General features: G+C 52.3%; 1 protein-coding gene across 1 annotated transcript in view; it reads right to left on the minus strand.

The window, feature by feature from the left end:
- LOC144096668 (uncharacterized) overlaps positions 1 to 19,377 on the minus strand; it is a 60,336-nt gene that overhangs the window by 26,111 nt on the left and 14,848 nt on the right. The window contains exon 2 of the mRNA XM_077629508.1: positions 2,176 to 2,394. Within this exon, the coding sequence (XP_077485634.1) occupies positions 2,176 to 2,324 (149 nt within the window). The 5' untranslated portion in view covers positions 2,325 to 2,394. The remainder of the gene's footprint in view (positions 1 to 2,175; positions 2,395 to 19,377) is intronic.

The following is a 19,377-nucleotide window of genomic DNA, read 5'->3' on the forward strand; positions in this document are numbered from 1 at the left end:
GCAGAGAGCGACGGAAGTCGGATTTCGGCTTCCGCCGGCGACCCGTCGATGCTCTGTGTCCTGCTGCCGCTCTCGACGTCACTGGCGCGGGCTGTTCGTGCCGCAGCCGGGAGGCGAGATCGGAGGCGGGGGGCCGCACGCTAGGCGTGATCATGTGAGACGGCCGCTGCGACGGCCGTCGAGTCGCGGACGTCAAAATAACGTACGGGCTTCTTCCTCACGCGGAGCGCGGCTGCTGCGTAACGATGCTTTACTGCGAAATGAGAAACGAGAGCGTACCGGCGAACCCGCCCGCCCACTCACCCCTGCCCCGCTGATCCCGAATAGACAAACGGCGCAGCGAAAGAAGGCCGAGGAGAGAACGGCACGGCGAGTCGACGGTCGCCGGAGTTGGCAGTATTTCGTAATGAGCGTCCTCTTCGCCTCTGAGGAGGCTTCAGTCGCGGCGAGGAGTAGGTCAGAGCAGCCCGCGCTCAGAAATGCGCCGAGCAAAAATTCGAGGGTCGCAAATCTGCGCCGAATTCCGTTTCAACGACGGGGATCCGCGTCAGAACGTAAGCACGAAATGCGACTCGATGCGAGGCGTCTTCTGCGCGTGCAGCCGAGGTTATATACGCGGACACATGAGAGGCGCTAGCAGCGCAGCTCGTTGCGAGAAAGCCGTCCCGATGTGCGTCTACTAAATACATCTCATTCTGCCCGCCTCACGTGACATCGTTACTTTTTGTCACGCGGGAAAGGCAGAGCGCTAGCATCAACTTTGTTAGCGCGACAACCGACGTGCTGGCTTCGAGCAACTTGCACGTGTAGAATTAGGGCTCGGACGTGCACCATGATCCTGCTGGGATTATCGTTTCGCATTTGAACGATAAAAGCTGTACAAAATAGAGGGGAGCGAGGAATTACAAAAGGGCGGTCGCTACACGCAGCACTAACTCCTCGTCACAGCTCTGTTCCCCTTTGGCATTATGAACGCTAAACAGAGAGCTTGCTCTTATCGGCTTTGCGTCCGTTGTGCGGAGTGCGCGCCAAGCTCGCTTTGCTCGCTGCCATATCCTTGCGCTGTCCGTTACAGTGTCGGCTCATTGGGCACAGTTATGCACAGGGACTCGTTCGGTAGCCCAGCGCGTCATATTCGGAAGCTGCAGAAGGCCTTATGATAAGTCTGTTCTGGTTCACTCCCGTACCGAGCATGACGCGATACACGGTCATCCGCAGCGCACCCACTGTGTGCTCTCATGATTTTCGTTGCACCGTCGTGCAAGCGAATTCATATCCATACGCAATCATATCCATACGAACCTTGCATCGAACTATACTCATGTGCACGACGCAAACCTCCGCCTCACCAGGCGCTCAAATGTTGCTTGCACCATCCACGGCGTTGCGCCGAGGGATGCTCGCAAGCACTGAAAATCCTGGTGGGTTCACGGCACAGGGATTCGTGCCTAACGCCTTCCGCATAGGAGGTGTTTTTCTTTTTCTTGTGTGTACCCACCTTGCAGGTGGTGGACTTTCATACGTCATTCGAACTACCGGTGTGACGACGATAGCACTAAGAGCAAGTTTTAAACTTCCGTACATCCCAGCCCAGTCACGGTTATGGGTGCTCCGTAGGCCACGCTAGCAATCACAATGGCCCGAACCATTACTCTCCCTCTCCGCGATAAACAAAGGCTGTGCGTTTTGTGTTCCTCTTATTGTCATTTATTTTTATTTTCCTCTTCGTCACCTTTTATTGCATTACAGTAGGCCAGGCTGACATTTTGATTCCGGTGCTGCTGCGGCCCTCAACTTAAGCCACCCCGAGACAGGACATGCCAAAACAAGGCAGCCTGAAATTGGGAGGGGAGAGACAGAGAGAGAGAGAGAGAGAGAGAGAGAGAGAGAGAGAGAGAGAGTGTGTGTGTGTGTGTGTGTGTGTGTGTGTGTGTGTGTGTGTGTGTGTGTGTGTGTGTGTGCGTGCGTGCGTGCGTGCGTGCGTGCGTGCGTGCGTGCGTGCGCCCGCAGTCGGTAGGCGAGGGAAAGAAAGGAAAGGAGGAGGGACGCTGGGTTGAGAGAGAACTGCGGAGCGCGCTTGGGGCGAGGGGTGCTAAAGAATAAGAACGGATTGCGGGCTTCAGCACATTCTGCAGACTCGACGAAGCGTCGAAATCCAAAACTGCGCCGACTTACCATCGCCGCTGGCGCCTTCTCTTCCGCTCCCGTCGGCAGGCATGGCTCCGCTCCTCTGCGCCGCTCCCCTTCTTCCCTTCCCCGGGGCGCTTCATTCGTTCATTGTTTGCCGAGGGCACCGGTCTCTGTCGCCGTCCTCCGCCCGCCATGGCTGCGGCAGTCGGCGACTGGCTTTGCCAGCTGTCGCGGCGGCCGCCATTGGATTGGGCTCTTCCCCTTCTGCGGGCAGCGTCCGACCGAGGAGCAAAGAAAACAGCAGAAACAAAACATTGAAACTTGACGGAGGCAAAAGAAAGAGCCGCACACTCTACGTCTCCCCCCTGCGTATTCCTTTTTTTTTCGCTCGCTTTTCTTTGGGCTACGAACGTGATTTGCTCGCGGAACTTCGAAAAGGGGAACAGAAAACGGAGCATTCGTCACTAAACACGAGCAGGAAACAAGACAGGGGAAAGAAATGTTGTTTACGTTGCCATTAATTTTAATGCGCTTTCATGAAATCGGTGTCACATATCCAAAAAAGTTTCCTATTAGTGTAAACTTGGCGCTTAGATATAACTAGTGGCGTTAATTCGGTTTTTAGTCACTAATATTTCACCGACTTGACCAGATGAAACACAAGGACGGGTGAAAATATGAGCAGCTGCTTCAGATGTTGAATGCCGCCAGATTGAATCGACTGAAATAAAGATGTTTGGTGAAATGTCGCGAATACTTGTTACAACACACGCACGGATGGTCTTTGCATCGGCGAAGAATACTGAATCTCGTTGGGAAAGGCTGTAACCCTTACCAGGCTGTAAGATACTCTATAAGGCTTTACAGGGTTCTGAAAGGCTCTATATGGATCTATAGGGCTCTACAAGCCTCCACAAAGCATTCGAACACCTTGGTGCTGAATTCACCTCACACTCTGTACTATTTAAGAGAGCTTTGTGCAAGTGACGCGACTGCATTTCCATGTGTCGAGCACAGTACGACGAAATCACTGCTCTCTGTATTACCAGCGGTCATCATGCTCAAACGGTGGCCGTACAAACACCAGAAGCAATACATCGACACTGACGATCGGGCACTAAAGCGGATTTATTTCATAAATACTGCCAGCCTTCACCGAATACCTAAGGCAGCAGTACATAGTAAAGATAACGAAGCAGAAGATAAGCGTTGCAAGAGACATTTTAAAAAGAATAGAACATGTGAATGGTCCGTCCACTAGGGCCGTAAATAAACACAGAAAGGACAAAAGTGGCTGCATCAGCAGACAAGATGCCAACTACAACACAAAATATATTCATGAGAAAGAAATAAGGATGGCAGCTTAGACGTCGCGTGAACGAAAACACATTGGTTAACTAATGCGCAGGCGCTTCATTTTTGACAAGAAAAATTCGACAGCCAAGTATTCCACAGAGTCAGAAGGCAGAGCGTTCCACCGGCGGATAGTTCTTGAAGGGTTCTGTTCTGCACAGATATTGTTTAATTTTTTAATGGTTTGCGCGTGTACTTCGCCATGAAAGATGTTAGGCATAAATATTTCTGCTTACACCTTGTTTAGTATTGTAGATTAAAGGCAGCAAGGCACCTGATTCGCGCTATGTCCATAAGCAGACGCTTGGCAGCTTTATGAGTCGGCGTCGCTGGCAAAATCAATGACCAGCAGACGCAGCTCAGTGCAGTTAGGGCAAGTGGTGTATGCTGAGCATGCGACGCTGCTGTGCTAATTCAGTAAATACGAGCTTTACACGGGGCCGAACTGCTGCCCAATGCACGACAGCGTCTTACGCCATCGCATGCTCGACACAGCGAGCGCAGTGGGGACGCAGCTAGACCTGCCTTATCGCCACGCCGAAGCTCTTACTGACCCCGTGCGGATCATCGGCTTATATCCTCGCGAGCCCTGCAGCCTTCGCAGCAGATACGCAGCGGACGCAGGGATCTGCGGCGCCTAAGGAAACAAGATCCCCTGCCATGTATCCCTCACAGCTGCAATGAGTGTCGAGTGATTTGCGAGAAACACCATTGTGTCGCATGTTTTTGTTAAAGATTCAAATGGAAACCGTTAGAAGCCCCCATTCAGTAACACTCCTGCCCGCAATACTCTTTTCATTCACATGGTGGCCAGCTGAAGCGAAGTCATCGCACACGTACTTGCGCAGCCGTGGAAAAGCGCAGAGTGACATCTGCCGACCGCGGCAGGCACTAGCTTAGGAAGCTTTCGTTAACAGGATTCAATTTTCCCGAAGCCTCTTTATATTCCCCCTGACAGTGGTCGTGAAGAAAAGTATTCCGAAAGCTTTCTGCGCTCATACGCAGTGAGTGATGTTTGCTCCAAGTGGCGGTCCTGCCGTGTTTGTGTGATAGCAGCCTATGACTGCTCTGCCGCAAAACCCAAAACGCGACCAGTAGCACCCGATCCGGCCTTTAACCTTGCAGGCGACAAATTGGAACGCTGTGGTTCTTATCAAGTACGAAGACGAATAAACCTGTTAGAGACTTCGCCACGGAAAGTCGAAAGAGCGCGAGGTGGCCAAGCCAATGCCATCGAAGGCAGAGGGAGAAGGAAATAAAAATGAAGAGCGCGGTGAAAGAGGAATACGCGGTACCCTTCAGGACGAGACTTGCGTCAAATACAGCGACAGAAAAAAAAAGAAGATTCAAACAGTTCAACTGAGATCTGTGACACGGTCATCGAGAAAGTCTCTGTCTCAAAGGCGATCGTTACCGGCGTTGCACCAGGTCCAGATCGTCTTCAGCAGCGTGGAAGCGAACTTCCCCGGACCTGCTGGAATTTACTCGGGCGTGCTAACATCTGAACGCTCTAATCATTAGTGCTTGTCCCGCTTCGAGGCAATTTTTTTGTTGCTTTTCTTATATTTAGTACACAAATAGACAAATATATATGTACGTACATATATATATACGGGACGATTCGTTTCGAACTGCAAAAGAAGCACCCTGCACAAGGACGGCGACTTCGTGGCCACCGCCGAGAGCTGTGTTTCTTTGGGCGCCTCGGCGTTCTCCTGGAGGAGCGTGCTAGAGCCTTGGGGGCGGACGCACCTGCGAGGCCAGGCGAGCGCGCCGCAGGTAGGGGGGGAGGCAATCCGGTGGAAGCGCACAACTGTGCCAAGAGAAGTGGTCAGGAAGGAGCCTGAAAACAATAAAGAGAGCCCAAAGAAAGCACCGGGTGGGAAACAGTGCGGCGGTGCGCGCTCGCTGGCGCGCCCGGTTTTCTGTCCAGTTAGCGAGCACGCCAGAGCCTGGCCATAATGAGGACCTTCCGGCGCGCCGGTTTTTTTTTGTTTTTGCTGGGTTTCAATCTGCAGTCCTCGGATCATTCGTTGCAACAGTGACACGCTGCTTTTATCGCGGCCTTTGTTCTCGCTTCCCTTCGCGCGCACAACCAAGGCGTGTAACGAGGCTCTTTCGCCTTGCCCGTTTTCTCGATACAATTTGCTCACGTGTGCCTCGCGGAGAGGGAGGGCTCTCGGCGGGACGGGGGCGACAGCTTGCCCGTGCGCGCCCGCACGCACCACACCGGGCACCCACGCTGTCCGCGCGCATCGTTGTACGGCCGACGCATGCACTCTTTCTCTGGATAACGAATGTCGGGAGAGGCTCAGTGGCGTTATTTGAAGAGTATCTGCGGCAGGGACACGGCGACCGCTTCAACTGCAAAAAAAGTGGCGCACTTACACGGCTAAACATGCAGTTAGCTTCTCTGTTATTTCATTCATATTGAGTATGCAAGGAATAGGGGGAATGAAGCACACGTTGAAAGCGGCCCAAAACCCACGGGTAGATTACAGGGCACACTCGAAACAAAAGTTGGTGAATCATGCGCCTCGCTGGAAACAAGTCCTGCAGGGCCTTCGCACATGCACCCGTCATTGCTTGGCGACGTGTCGCTAAAGAATGCAAATTTTTTTTAAAGTGAATCCATGGACTCCTGTCCCTGCGCGTGAATTCCTCGGCGCTGATGATGGCCAACTTCTATTCGACAATGGCGGCTGCAAGGAAAGGGTAGTACCGTCCCCAGGAGTTGCTTATAGCAGTGGATCAACTCTCGATCGCCAGTATACGCAGTCATGACCTATATAAGGTTCCTGGTAGAAGTCGTAGCCTCCTTCGCGCAGGAACTTCCGTTCGAAGTTTGCGCGAGCGCTATATCGTCGCTGGAAAGCGGCCGCCTGCAGCGTTTTCCCTCGCCGTTCCCGGAGGACATCGACCGCAGCCGGTCCCCTTCAACCGGGCGGAGTCGGCTGCCCGCATATGCAGGTGCACCAATCGAACGCGCCGCGGGAGCGGCATCGCACCCTTGAAGGATGAGCAAGCCCGCGGCGGCCGGAATCTCCGATAAGGCGACGCGTCGATGTGCCGAGAGCGGCGGCCGGGGCGACCGCTAATTTCCGCCCGTCCCGTCCTCTTCCCGCCCCCGCTGAAAAAGCTGCAACCCCGAGATAGCTTCGATTTTTGGCTGTCGGGGCGCGCGACGACCGTCGAGGGTGCGCCGGCTGCGTTCGCCGGCACAAAACTGTCACTGCTGCAGCCCCTGCTCTACCACCGAGGAGGGGGCGCTCGCTCCGTTCCGACGCTCGTGAATGCAGAGGGCGGCATGGTGGCGAAAGCGGCCCTGGCACCGCGGCACTTTTAGTGGCCTCTCGGAGACGGCCTCCGCACTGGCGATCGCACCTGTGAGCAGAGTGCGCCCCTCGCCTTTTCGCACATTTGACCGCAGTCACAAACTTTGCGAGCGTTGGGCAACCGGCATGAGACACAGCCGCAGGAGTTGCGCGCACTGGCTCAAAAAATCAATTCGACAGCGTTCGACTACTGAGCCTGAGTACCCGGGTTCGAACCCGACCGCGGCGGCCGCATTTCGATGGAGGCGATAAGCTAAAGGCGCCCGTGAACTGTGCGATGTCAGTGTGCGTTAAGGATCACCAGGTGGTAGAAATTATTCCGGAGCCTTCCACTACGGCACCTGTTTCTCTCTCTCATCTTTCACTTCCACCTTCCTCCCTTCCCTCACGGAGCAGGTGAGGTGTCCACCGAGAAGTGAGACATTTGCGGCGCTATTTCTTCAAAAGCAGCCGTGAAATCATTCACGCTGAACAAAAACCCGCTCAGTTTGCGTACGGCGGGTGTAATAAAACATTTGGGGACGGAGCGACGTGCAAAAGGTTACTGCTCATGCGCATCGCCGCGGCGCTGTCTCTATCCTACACCGCTGTTGGCTCGTTCTTCACACTCAGCTCAGTGCGGAGCCAGATCTTTGCTCAATCCAAACGCGTGCCACTTTTGCTGCGTGGCTGCGAGAGACGCGTTCTCTTCTCGCACCTTCCGAGTCTGAAACTCCCTGTTGGATAAACTCCATGTTGGAGAAACTGGCTCGTCGGTGACTGCACCCGCCGCCGTCCGGCTCTGGCGCGAGCAGTGGCCGCTTTATCCTCCGGCCGGGCGGCTGTCCAGTTCTGTTTCGGCGATAGCTCCGTCTTGTTTTCCCTCGCGCTGATTATTCACCGCGCGCGAAATCCCGTTAAGCGCGTCCGCCGCTCGCCGCGCACGTTACGCACACCGGAGGCGTCGGGCTTTGCGCCACCCAGCGGCTCTCCTCTTCTCCCGCCGCCGGGAATTGTGGATCAAGTCGGCGGCAGACCCGGAGGCTTCGGGGAGGAGTGGAATATGGCGACGACGCGCCGTTTACGCAGACGAAAGCCCCGAAATCCTCGCTAATCCCCCGGAGGTACATCTTGTCGCCGACGCTTGTTTGGCGAAGCGCTTTCTGGCCGCCATCGTCGGCTCGCAGCCGCGCGCGCCCCTCCGTTCGCCGTCCACTCGTGCAGCTAAGAATAATGATGTCACGTAGCGCACGCCGCTAACTATACGTGCGCGGCCGCCGAGAAACTTTTGGACAGGTGCTGTTTCACGCCTCCAAGGGCCGCTACAGCACTTTCCCGCCCGTAATGAGCGCCTACCTCCTTCTCTTCGGTGCTCGTTTTAATACTCGCTCTCGCGTTCTGATGATACCTCCTGCAGTTTCTCTTGCGACTGCAGCCGCGCTGAAGCGGTTCTGACTGCTTGCTTCTCATCTCTCCCTTGTTTCGCTGCGCGTGAAAAGGGCACTTTTCGTCGCCTCACTGCGGTGCTACTGGCGAGCTTTTTTTTTGTGTGTGTGGCCCTCTGCTTCGTGGCGAGTTTCGCGCTTACATCTTTTCTCTCAAGCTCCGCTTAACGTTCAAAATAAAGAAATATAGCTGTTTGGAAGGTTTTGTGCGCACATTTGACGACGCGTCGTGCATGCCGGACGTATTATATACACACAAAAAGAACAATGCCAGAGACTGTAATAACCGCCCCTACGGAGAACGCTAATCACTTCTACCTTATTTCTCTCTTGTTATTGCATCAGAGCGTCCTCTTAGACGCGGAACGCCTTGGCACTGGCGATCCAAGACGAGTCCCACTGGCGCGTCAATGCCCAGCGATCAGAAGAGCAAAGGAGGAAGTTATCTATCAGGAAGAAGATTAAATATAACGGTAAACGCAGCACGAGTTCGTCATGCATACAAAAAAAAGTTGTAGTTGAGAAATACAAAAACGGTCGTAATAAACTGGGAAAAAAGCAACAGCGAGCGGCGTTAAACCGCCAGCAGCAATGACGAGAGTGGCTGCACTTAATAATCCCGCCGCGGCAGCAGAACGTCGAGAAGTGCCTCATTCTCGTTTCTGCTAAGCGCACGGAATAGAGGAAGGTGTCCCACATTTCTCCAGAGAGAACCACGTGCGCGGAGAGATCACGCAGCGCAAAAACAATGACGACGAGCAAGCAGTTGACGTCACTTGACGGAAGTTGAAAGCATGGCAGGCCAGAAAGTAAATAAAAAATAATAATCACGGCGCGACCGGTGAACGCAGCGCCGAGACGAGGCTGTTCCCGAGCTGCCGCGCCGCGCAAATTACTATGCAAATTTTTCTGCGCGTTAAGGTATATGCGTCGTAAATTTCTCGTTTGTATTCGCTAATTCCATTTCCTTGTAGTTTACTATATCACCTTCCCTGCAGCTCCCATTTATTCGCCCTTCCGCCGGGCGATCCAGAGCCCACCGCGGGTGAGGTTCGGGAGAGTTGACGTCTTGTGCCCTCAGCGGTTGCATCTGGCTCGGCTGTCCGGCTACATTAGCTCATCATCCACTACGCATACACACCCTTCATCTTCTTTTCACCTGCACCTTATTCTAACTATAACCTTTGTGTAGGCCTTAAAGGCAGTTTCGCCCCTACCAGACTTGTTTTTTTTTTGTTCTCCTCCTATTTCCGTTACATTTTGCCTAAAACAGAGGCGCACCATGGCTGTTGACGTTGCGGTGACTAGGTGGCAGCCAGTTTCTATGGAGAGGTGCCCGATGGGGACATATGTAGCAAGGCAGTGCGACTCAGCGTCGCGCGTACAAGCTTCGTAGTGCGGCCCACACGGCGATGCAAAAACGCAAGAATACGTGTGCAGCTCGTTCTTTTGTTTTTGTATTTTTTTGCCCGCAAGTCCCAAATCCTCAGGCTGTTTAAACTAAGCTCCGCTACTAGCCGTGAGCCAAACTGTAAACCGCAGTATACGTCAGTCGTGTCTTTAAACTACATCTCTCTCTCTCTTCTACCACGGCGTAAAGCGTGTGGGCGGAATGCCTAATAAAAATCGAGCAGCTCCGCCAAATTTTGAGGGGCTGCTCGATTCTTCCCGAGCAAAATAATTGTGATCCTTCAGCCACTGTCAAAAGTCTACCGAAGTCCGCGATAAACAATATTGAGCGAAAAAAAGGCGGGAGGGGAAGGGGGGGGGGGGGGGGGGGGCCTTTGAACGGCAACGGTCTTGGTCTCACTCCTCAAAAGCTTTGGCACTGGTGGAAAGAACCGAATCGCTTCATGGCGGAAGTCACAATCGCCAAACTAGGGGAAAGCGAAGAGCGAGGCCGAGGGTTTATTTCTGTGACGTCCTTTTGAACAGTGACATCGATTACTGACGCCGGGCATCTCTTTTTCGGGGGATGCAGAGGCGCGCGATGGCTGCGAGCGTTTCTGCCCGCGCTATGCAGCTGTCCAGTGGGTGCGCCGTCGATTCCCTGCAGCGTCAGCCCACTCGTCAAATTAAGACATCGAACGACGACGGCCGCCGATGCAAAGGAGTAGTTGAGGAATCTAAAACGAGAGATATACTCCGCTTGGGCAGTGGGCCACTTCTTCACGCAATCTGTAGAGTGCCGCAACTCGTGTGTGTCACGTTTAAAAAAAAAAAAGCGGGGAAGGAAGGGAGAGGAGTGGAGGGCAGTAGCGAATTAAACCAAAGTGTATTTTGCTAGAAATTATATATAGTCGTGAATAGTATGTAGGGTTTTTTTTTCATTGCATCTAATGGAACTTTAGCGAAAATAATCACTTTTTTTGTACTGCCTTCAGTGCTCTGCGGTCTTTCAAAATGGCCTAGTATGTTGTGAGAAACAGTTGCTTCAGGTTAGCTCGGCTAGAAATGTTTAGCCAGCCCTATCTTCATCTTGTTTTGTTTTTCTTTACGAACGAAACAAACACAGAGAGCCCAGACAAGAAAACAACCTCAACAGATCGTCATAGCAACGAAGCTTTCAAGCACGATGCCATGAAAAAAAAAAAAGCGCTCTTTGTTAAGCACAGAGCTACGCTTCACTACTCGTTGAGAGACAAGCACCAGTGAACTGGGGAAGGATCGGAGACTGGCCGAGTCGGTACATGCGGACGCCACTGTGCGACCAGCGAAACGAGACGCGCGCGAGGACAAGGTTCGTGGTCTCCATTTTTCGTTTCTTGTGCGTCGATCGCTTCGCTAGGGTTGCACGCTGAGTAAGCGAGCAGCCGCTGGCGGTTATTTGGAAGCCTGGTCACCTTTTGCGACCTCTGCGATCTCTTGTGTTAAGTATACGCACTTAGACAAAAAAACTCTGATCGCTGCTACAAGTAGCCCATGGCAGTATGCTTGGTCCCATTTCTCTGCAAGGATGCAGCTTTTTTTTTTTAAACCTTAATTCCCGCTCGAGTGCTGAGACCGAGCGATCTGATCGAAAATAATACGAAGCCTTCCGCTTTAGCGTACGTTACAGCGCGATTTCTGTTATGGCATATAAAACTCTATTTTTAAATAATGGTGCGCGCCAACTTGGGCATGATGCATATTGGGGGCGAGCGAAATGAAAATGCTCATTTTGTAGATGGATGGAGGGTGACCGACATTTTTGCTTATTGTCTTTTCGATGACTATCATCTCACGATGAGGTCTGCAAAAGTTCTTCCTACAGGTAGTGTATTAAATATGTTCCTGTTTTCGTCAAATTAGGTCTGTGTTACTTGCAATGACAAATATTGTCAGAGATTACATTGCACGCAAAAGTGAAAAGTAAATGGTATGAAAAGCGAGAAAAAAAGGCAGTGTCCGCGCCAGATAAATAAAAAAACAAATAAATAAAAAATGCCGTGGACATCTGTCAAGGCCCAGACCACTGAAGTGCTTATCTTTTGTCTCGTCGCGAAAACGATGGGACTAGAAAAACGTCAGCAAAAAAAACACGATAAAACCAAAAGCGCTGCAGTCGGAGGAGCAGGAAAAAAAAAGAAAAAACCCGCGCAAGAGTGCGTGAATGCTTGCCTCAACCGCGGCAAAAAAAAAAAAAGGCACGAAGAGCCGCTCCTCCCCAAATTAAGGGCCCCGCCGCCAAAGAAATCCTGAGCGCGCCGGTTGCGAGAGGAGCCCCTCGGAGGCCCATTTGCAGGCGCAATCTCTTTGCAAGGCGACGCCCCTTGGATGCTGTACGCGTTTCTTCCCAGGCTTGAACAGCACGCGGCCGTCGTCGCCTTTAGGAGTAACAATCCTCGAGCGAGCATTGTCTTTAGCGTGGTGAAAAAAGGAAAGGCCACGGGGCTGACACGAAAGGGGGGTACGTAACAAGTGGCCCGGAGGAGGTGCGACACAAAGGGCTCCCGATAGATTCGCCCATGAAGGCTACGTTGCCTCTCTCTCTCTCTCTCTCTCTCTCTCTCTCTCTCTCTCTCTCTCTCTCTCTCTCTCTCTCTCTCTCTCCTTTCACGAAGGTCGCATCACGCGACGGGGACCGGGGGGGGGGGGGGGGGGCTTGGCATTTTCTGGGGCGTGCGCAACTAGCAGACGTGGCGAACGAGCACGCCTCGGTTTCGAGGGAGTGCTATCGAAGAACTGAGGAGCGCGAAACAAAAAAAAAACGGGGGGAAAAAGTTAAGCGTCCTAGCCAGCAGCGAGCGAACGAGTTTCCGAAGTGAACTTCTCCCCTCATTTGAATCGCCCATTTCTTGACTGACGTCCGCGCTCCGCGCGTGGCTCGGGCGACAGTCGGCACGTTAGCGGGTGCCACCGGGGCGCCCCATTAGCGGCCAGAGATTACGCCACGCAACTCGCCCCTGCCTTCTCCTTTCGCCCTATCCTCGGTGGAATATTGGGGCGGAGCGCTTCGTTAGAAGGCTACCATTTTGCGCGCTTTCACGATTTCAAATCTCGCTCACTCGTTTTTGTTCCCCGCTGAGGAAGCGATAATGATCCCGCGCGCCCGGCCCTCGCTTCAAATTTTGTGACGCCCTGGGCTTGAGAGGAGGCGTCCAAGCATCGCGAACTTGTCGCGGAGGGCTCGTTCAGTCGTGCTTTTCGTTGTATTTATTTTCGTAGCGCGTTCATCTCTATTGCTACAGGCCCCGTTACTCGTTGGGCGTCGTGTGGCTTTCATGTTCCGATCGCAATGGGTGTCCGATTCACCAACACCTACGCGAGTGCCGCGCCGAGCACTGCATTTCCTTTTTTTCCAGGCTCTTTACGTGGCCGCATCATGCGCGGAAGGTCTCGCACAAAAAAGAGGCCATCTCAGTGCAGCTGCATGTGTCCACGCCCATTCCAGCTCAGTCATGCAGCTGCCGTTGTTATTTCAACCCCGTTGGCCATTTACGGCTGTGCTGGACGCAGGAAGGTGCGCTGCTTGCACGGGCAACGTGTGCGCTGCAGTGACTCACAATGCACTCTCCAGTGGCTCTTCTTTCCCTGCGTTATGGAAGACTTTTGCTTCTTCAGCAGAGGACGCAGCTAGGGGGGTGAGAGAAAACAGCAGTGCACTTTTAGCTCTCACGGTTGAATGATGCAAGGCCCCAGAGTTAGTGGTTACATACAACAATGCCGGTGCACTTTACCAAGAAAGCAAAAGGGACTATTTCCCAAAAGTAGCGGACGCGACGGACCCCACGAGCGCCTTCTCAGCGGCACCTGGCTGCGTGGGGAAGCGAGGAAGGGTGAACGCGGTACACACGCTCCCCCGGTCTTCCTTTCAGCGGAGTGAGGTGTGGTGCCAGTCTGTGCTGTCCTTTTTCGGGGCGCCCCTTCCTGTGCCCTCTCTCGGGGCACGCCAGTGACCAGCTTCGGCGTTAGTCTCGGCAGCACCTCACGCAGCTGCTCCTGTTAAAGGGGCTGTGAAGGGGGCTCTAATAAAGTTGCGGCATGCACGGGATATTGAAGCACGCCGCTTCACGAATAGTGTCCAGCAAGCATTGTTTAAATGCGCTTTGTAGAAGCTGAGTTGTCTGTAGTTACAATTTGAATTTCAGCGTCTTCGCGCCTTTCCCTCTCCTCTCGTCACTTTTTGCACGCTGGAAGGCAGGCGCTCCTTCGCCTACCCCCCTCTTGGAGCGGAGCTTCCCGACCCGCCGGAGCTAAGCGGCTTATTAGCCGCGGCCACGGTAGCTGCCCGACGTCTGAAAGAATCTAACCAATGGCCACCTCTCACCTTGTCTACGCAGATGCGGGGGACGGAGGAGGGTGCGAGCATGAAAATGTCGCCGGGAAGGGCTCGCCAACTTTCACGCGTGATTGTGGGTCCTCTGTTGAGTGTAGAAGAGTATTATTTGGCTCCGGTTTTCATGGCAACACAGTGCAGTGATTAAGTGAGTTAATGTGCTCTCCTCGGAAGGCGTTTCAGAGCCCCTTTAAAATCGAGGCCGCAAGCTGTGTCTCTTTGCTGACCACTGAAGCCGCATCCAACGTGCCTTTATTATCGGTATACGAAGCAGGAACGTATCCAAGAAAAAGTGTGTGGGGGAGGGGGGGGGGGGGAGGCTCTCAAAATCTAGCTCAGCCTCCACTTCCCCCAATCTTCTAGTTGAGCATCCTCCGCGAAGTACCCCCTCCACCCTCTCGATACAAAAAAAAAAAGAATTTCTGGCTGCGTGCCTGATACGAAATGTCACTTAGAGAGCAATGCACGTAACGAGAGTGTCAACTTTGTCCGGGCACCTCGACTATCCCGTGGGCACTAGTATCGGTCGAAGGGATTCCTGGTAGGCCGGCGACCTTCGGCCATCTAGGCAGCAACCGGCGCTGCGCACGACCTTGGCTCCCTGCGTGAGTCCGCTGAGTGGTTTAACCGCGCAGGCGCCGACGAACCAAAGGCGCTGCCCAGCGAGCGTAGCGCCGCTCGGCGCATAGCTCGTTGCGAGAGCCATACAAGACTTGGCGATTAGGACCGCCCGCAGTGGGCAACTCGCCGAACGATGATTGTGGCTTTCCCTCAATGGCCCTCCTGCCTGTACGCTGAACGCATGCTCGAGGCGCAAGCGGGGCGGCTGTGCGACCAAGTAAGGAAGTCACGTATTTGTCTGGGGAGCTGGCGCTGCGCTTCATGCTCACAGAGCAGAAGAAACTCCTAGCGTAATGGCGGCTCGCCTTGAAGTGAGGGAGGTATACCGTCGCCTCAGACCCGCAGATAAAAAAGGTCAAGCGTTCTTGAAATTTGCTCCAGTGTACAGTCATTTTTTATTCTTTTGCATGTGGGAAGTCACTGGCGTACAATACATAGATAGAATGCCTTCAATAACGGCCATACTATTTACTTCTGACTGTAGCACTTCGCTGTATGAATAAAATAGCCAAGTTCTCAAGGAGAAGTCGTTAGGCCACCAAAGGCGTTTTTTATTCTTTATCTTTCGCGTTCCACTAAAAAACGTCTTTATCAAACCACGACATGCGAAGCTCACCCAAATATCTTTCTTTGTTTTATTAAACTTTTTTTTTCCAGTGCCTAACTTTTTTGCTTAAAAATTTTCACTCGCGAGCTGCTGACGAACGCCCACTGAGTTTCCGTGAACGCGCGGGAGCGTTTACCTTTTCCCTTAATTACATGCGCCTGAGAATGTATTAAATTCATAAATTTTACAAAATATTTGATTTATAGGACAAGTTTTGTTGCAGTTCTAGGAGCGAACTTAAATTTCATTTCTGAGAGTCAGCCGGAATTTCCTTTCTTTTCATGCACTTGTGCCAGCATCGGAGCAAAATCGGTTTGTCTGCCTGCAGCGCCGACATAAGCACTGCGGCGACACCTTTCTCCATCGCGCGCTGCCATCCACGCGTGGAAGAGGGGAAATATGGAGGCAGGGAAAGAAAGAAAATAGCCTCGTAATCTGCCGCGTGATTCGGGGCCAATAGCGGCCGCGTCTTCTTCTACCAACGACACCAGATGAGTTGTGGTGCCACGCACCTCCCTCATTCCTCGCCACCTCCCCTCCTAATGAGTACGGTTTCATCTCGCATCATTACGTGCTCTAATTACCTAGTTCTGCGCTAGAGCACGCCACAAGTGCGGCTTCCACGGCTACCCCGGGTTCCAGCGCCGAGACGCCGTCTCTATGACGACCGCTGGCGCGGCAGCGCTGGTCTCCTCGGAGATGTGCCCGCTTTTCTATTTGCGCCGGGCCTGTCGCATGTCTGCCGCTTGACGGGCAAATAATGAAGAGCGGCTCCTTGGCGCTGTCAAGCGGCTCGGCCCTGTCCGTAATCGCCCTCCGGGAGAAATCAGCCGATGCCACGCTCTCGCTCATTTGGGTGCCCCCCGCATGTTCGGGTCTCCCCTAATGGCGCCGCTCCCTTCTCGGCCCTGTGCAGAAAAGGGGGCGAATTGTGCTCGGGGCAGCTGTCTTTCTCCTCTTTTTTATCACTCATCAGACGTCGTTGCTCCATTAGTCGACTGTCAATATCGGGAAGGGTGACCGAGCGAGCCGAGCGCATACGTTGCCGCGCACTCTTTTCATTTAGAGCGGAGAAATAAAATCGTGTGGCCGAATGACAAGACTTATAGTTGCTGGCAAACAAAAAAAAATGCCGCAGCCGAATATCCTTTCCTGCCATGATTGAATTCTTTCGCCTTCACCCTGCGAGTAGGGCGAATCAGTGGCCTGTTCAGCATCCCCCTGAGCACCCCCCTTGCCGTCCCAACAGTGCTCGTCCTTTTCGAGCGCAAGAATGGCACGCTGAGCGCAGCGCGTGTGAGTCCTGATTTACAGGCTCCTGTTACCGTATGTCCGCCATCTGTCACCGAGCTCGGAACCTTGTGGCTGTATTTTCGTAACGAGTCTTTTTACGATTAATTCCTTTCCCTCTCCATCGTCAGTCGCTTGAGCCTGCCACACAATGTTGACAGCTAACCAGCAATGACGCTGACCGGCTCTGTCGTCAAGGGCGACGCTGGCCAACGGCAAGCAGGCTGAAGAATGGGTAAGAAAAGGAATTTTGACTAGATAAGGTTCCTCAAGCCATATATCCTGCAACGATCTTTCGTTTTCCCCGAATCATTCTTTGACCATTTTTTATTGGCGCTGCTCGCCTGTAACGTCAGGGTTGATACATCTGGCAAGCAATGCTAGTCGCTGGTTCCAGTATCAAGGACGGGGCTGTCCAATGGCACAGACGCGCAAGAATGAACCGGAAGGAACAATTGTTGCAAAATACGGCTCATTACTTTCAGAAAAAAAAAAGAGTTGTAATTTTTAACTGCGAGCTCTTCCGTTTCTCGTTATTTGGCTTCTGAACGCCTTTATTAGTCTTTGTATTCCGATTTAACCACATCTACTTCGTTCACCGCCCATCCCGGTAGGTGGGCGGGGCACTGCATGCAGTGCACGCTAAGCAGCTCATTTACTTTGCGGCTCAGGTGTTCCGTTAGCTTTAGACGGCAAATGCATGCGCGTGCCGCTGGATTCATCCAAAGTGCGCAACAGTTTCACATTATATTGAAACACAAACCATAAAATACTCCGCAACATTTCATGGCAACGTTAAAATTTTTTTGCTACGTCGTGAAAGCAGTGTGGGAATTGTGCACCATTTCAGTTCAGCATGACGAATTTGCTGCAACTTCGCAACGCCCACACATTTTGTTTGTTTGTTTTCGCGCAACTCAGACATTTTCTTGAAAAACAGAAGTAGTGGTCGAAAGAACTTCCCATCCAGTACCATATTCTTAATGTTACTTTTTTGTCGCGCTGGGAAGCGGCTCCCATTTCACGCATTTTGCTAGAAAATGTCTGTAAGCTGTTAGATTTCAGTGCTAAAGAGCCCACGTCTCCTACGTTCATAATTACTTCATTACTTGCCCCGCAACTTCTCAGATCGCAAGGCACGCTTGTTCGGTGTAATTAAATTTTCTTTTTTTTTCTTTAACTTGTCATTAATGTGTCTTCATTTTAACATGTCATCAGCGTACCCATAAGAGTAGTCAGCTTAGCCGGCCACTTTTTTTTCGCAGGGAAGAAACTCTCGCTGCTGGCCTAGCGTACGCCGCTTACATTCGGTCTCGCCCCACTCACCGTCTATCGGCTGCTTAAAGCGGCATCGTCAAGACTCCTTCTTTTAGAGGGAAAGCTCTACTTCACGACCAAAGCCGCAAAAGCCGGGCCATCGCTGAAGCCTTGACCTTGAGTAAATAAATAAATAAATATTGGTGCCACTGCGATGCGAACCCGCGGCGGCGCGAACAGATCAGCTTTGCTGGCCACTGATCGAGAGCACTATGCATGCTATCGACACAGCCGATCACGCCTCGTGTTAAACTGCAACACACTCTCGCGCTGTACGTTGCACGTCTTCGTCTTCATCACCTTCCATCTGCTGCGCGAACAGATCAGATCAGCTTAACATCGACCAGAACTGCTGATGATCCACCAAAGCAAAACCATAATCCAGCCAGACTAAACACGTGCTTTCCCATGTCTGCTTGGTTTAAATACTTTAAAACCCTGCAATGTTTTTACGCCGCAGCAGCATTTGCACCAATATGGCGCTCTGTGTGTTGCTACACTGCCGCGCGCCGATCTCAATCAAGCACGGATAGATGTTACGCCTTCCGGACAGAGTGACGGCCATTTACTTGCACACAGACGACCAGCTCTGTACAGCATTCTGCTGGGATACCGGTGGAGACAGGTTCTACTCCAAGTACTGGTCGGGCCGCCGCGGTGTCTGAGTGGTTACGGCGCTCGGCTGCTGACCCGGAAGACGCGATTTCTATCCCGGCCGCGGCGGTCGCATTTCGATGAAGGCGAAATGCTAGAGGCCCGTGTTCTGTGCGATGTCAATGCACGTTAAAGAACCCCAGGTGGTCGAAATTTACGGCGTCTCTCATAGCCTGAGTCGCTTTGGGACGTTGAACCCCCCCCCCCCCCCCCCCCCCCAAACCAAGCATTGGTGGTCACATATTGAGAAAGTAAAACTGAGAATTCTGATTAGAGTTAATTAGCTCTGCCGCTGCAACGTGACGAGATAATGAAAAAAATGTTTTAAAAAAACAAACTACATAAACTTCATTAGAGCTCTCAGGAAACATTGTAGGATTTCACGCCATTCACCCCATTGTGCCATAATTATAATGCAGTCGAAAATATGAGAGTTCCGTCGACACATCAGCCTTGATCTTAAAAATCACGCTGTTGGAGCCGCGTTTTTGACAACTGCAGCCATAATTCCCTTTCCTCTTCGACGTCTCATAACAGCCATGACAGTGTTTGTCTTGTAGTTTTCGGCGTTATTTGGAGTCTGTTGGCGAAGCTTTGCTCTAAGCCGTTACGCCAGGTAGAAAAAGATGCACGTGCAACATTTGCGCACCACATGCAAACCAGCAAAAAAAACGCATACTTCTTGTGCACATTTTTTTTTTTTGCACTAGTTATACACACTATGCAGCCCAATCCCATGCGGTAAAGAGTTACTCCAAGTCTTTTGGGAAAGTATGCGCAAACAGCACCACAATCCTCAAAGAAAACTATCAAAATGATGGGGACACAACAAATAAAAGGATGTTCGGTAACGCACTCTCCTTGCCGGAAAACGTTTTAACATTAGCC

The sequence above is a fragment of the Amblyomma americanum genome, chromosome 1, assembly GCF_052857255.1.
Source record: "Amblyomma americanum isolate KBUSLIRL-KWMA chromosome 1, ASM5285725v1, whole genome shotgun sequence".
NCBI classification, from domain to species: domain Eukaryota; kingdom Metazoa; phylum Arthropoda; class Arachnida; order Ixodida; family Ixodidae; genus Amblyomma; species Amblyomma americanum.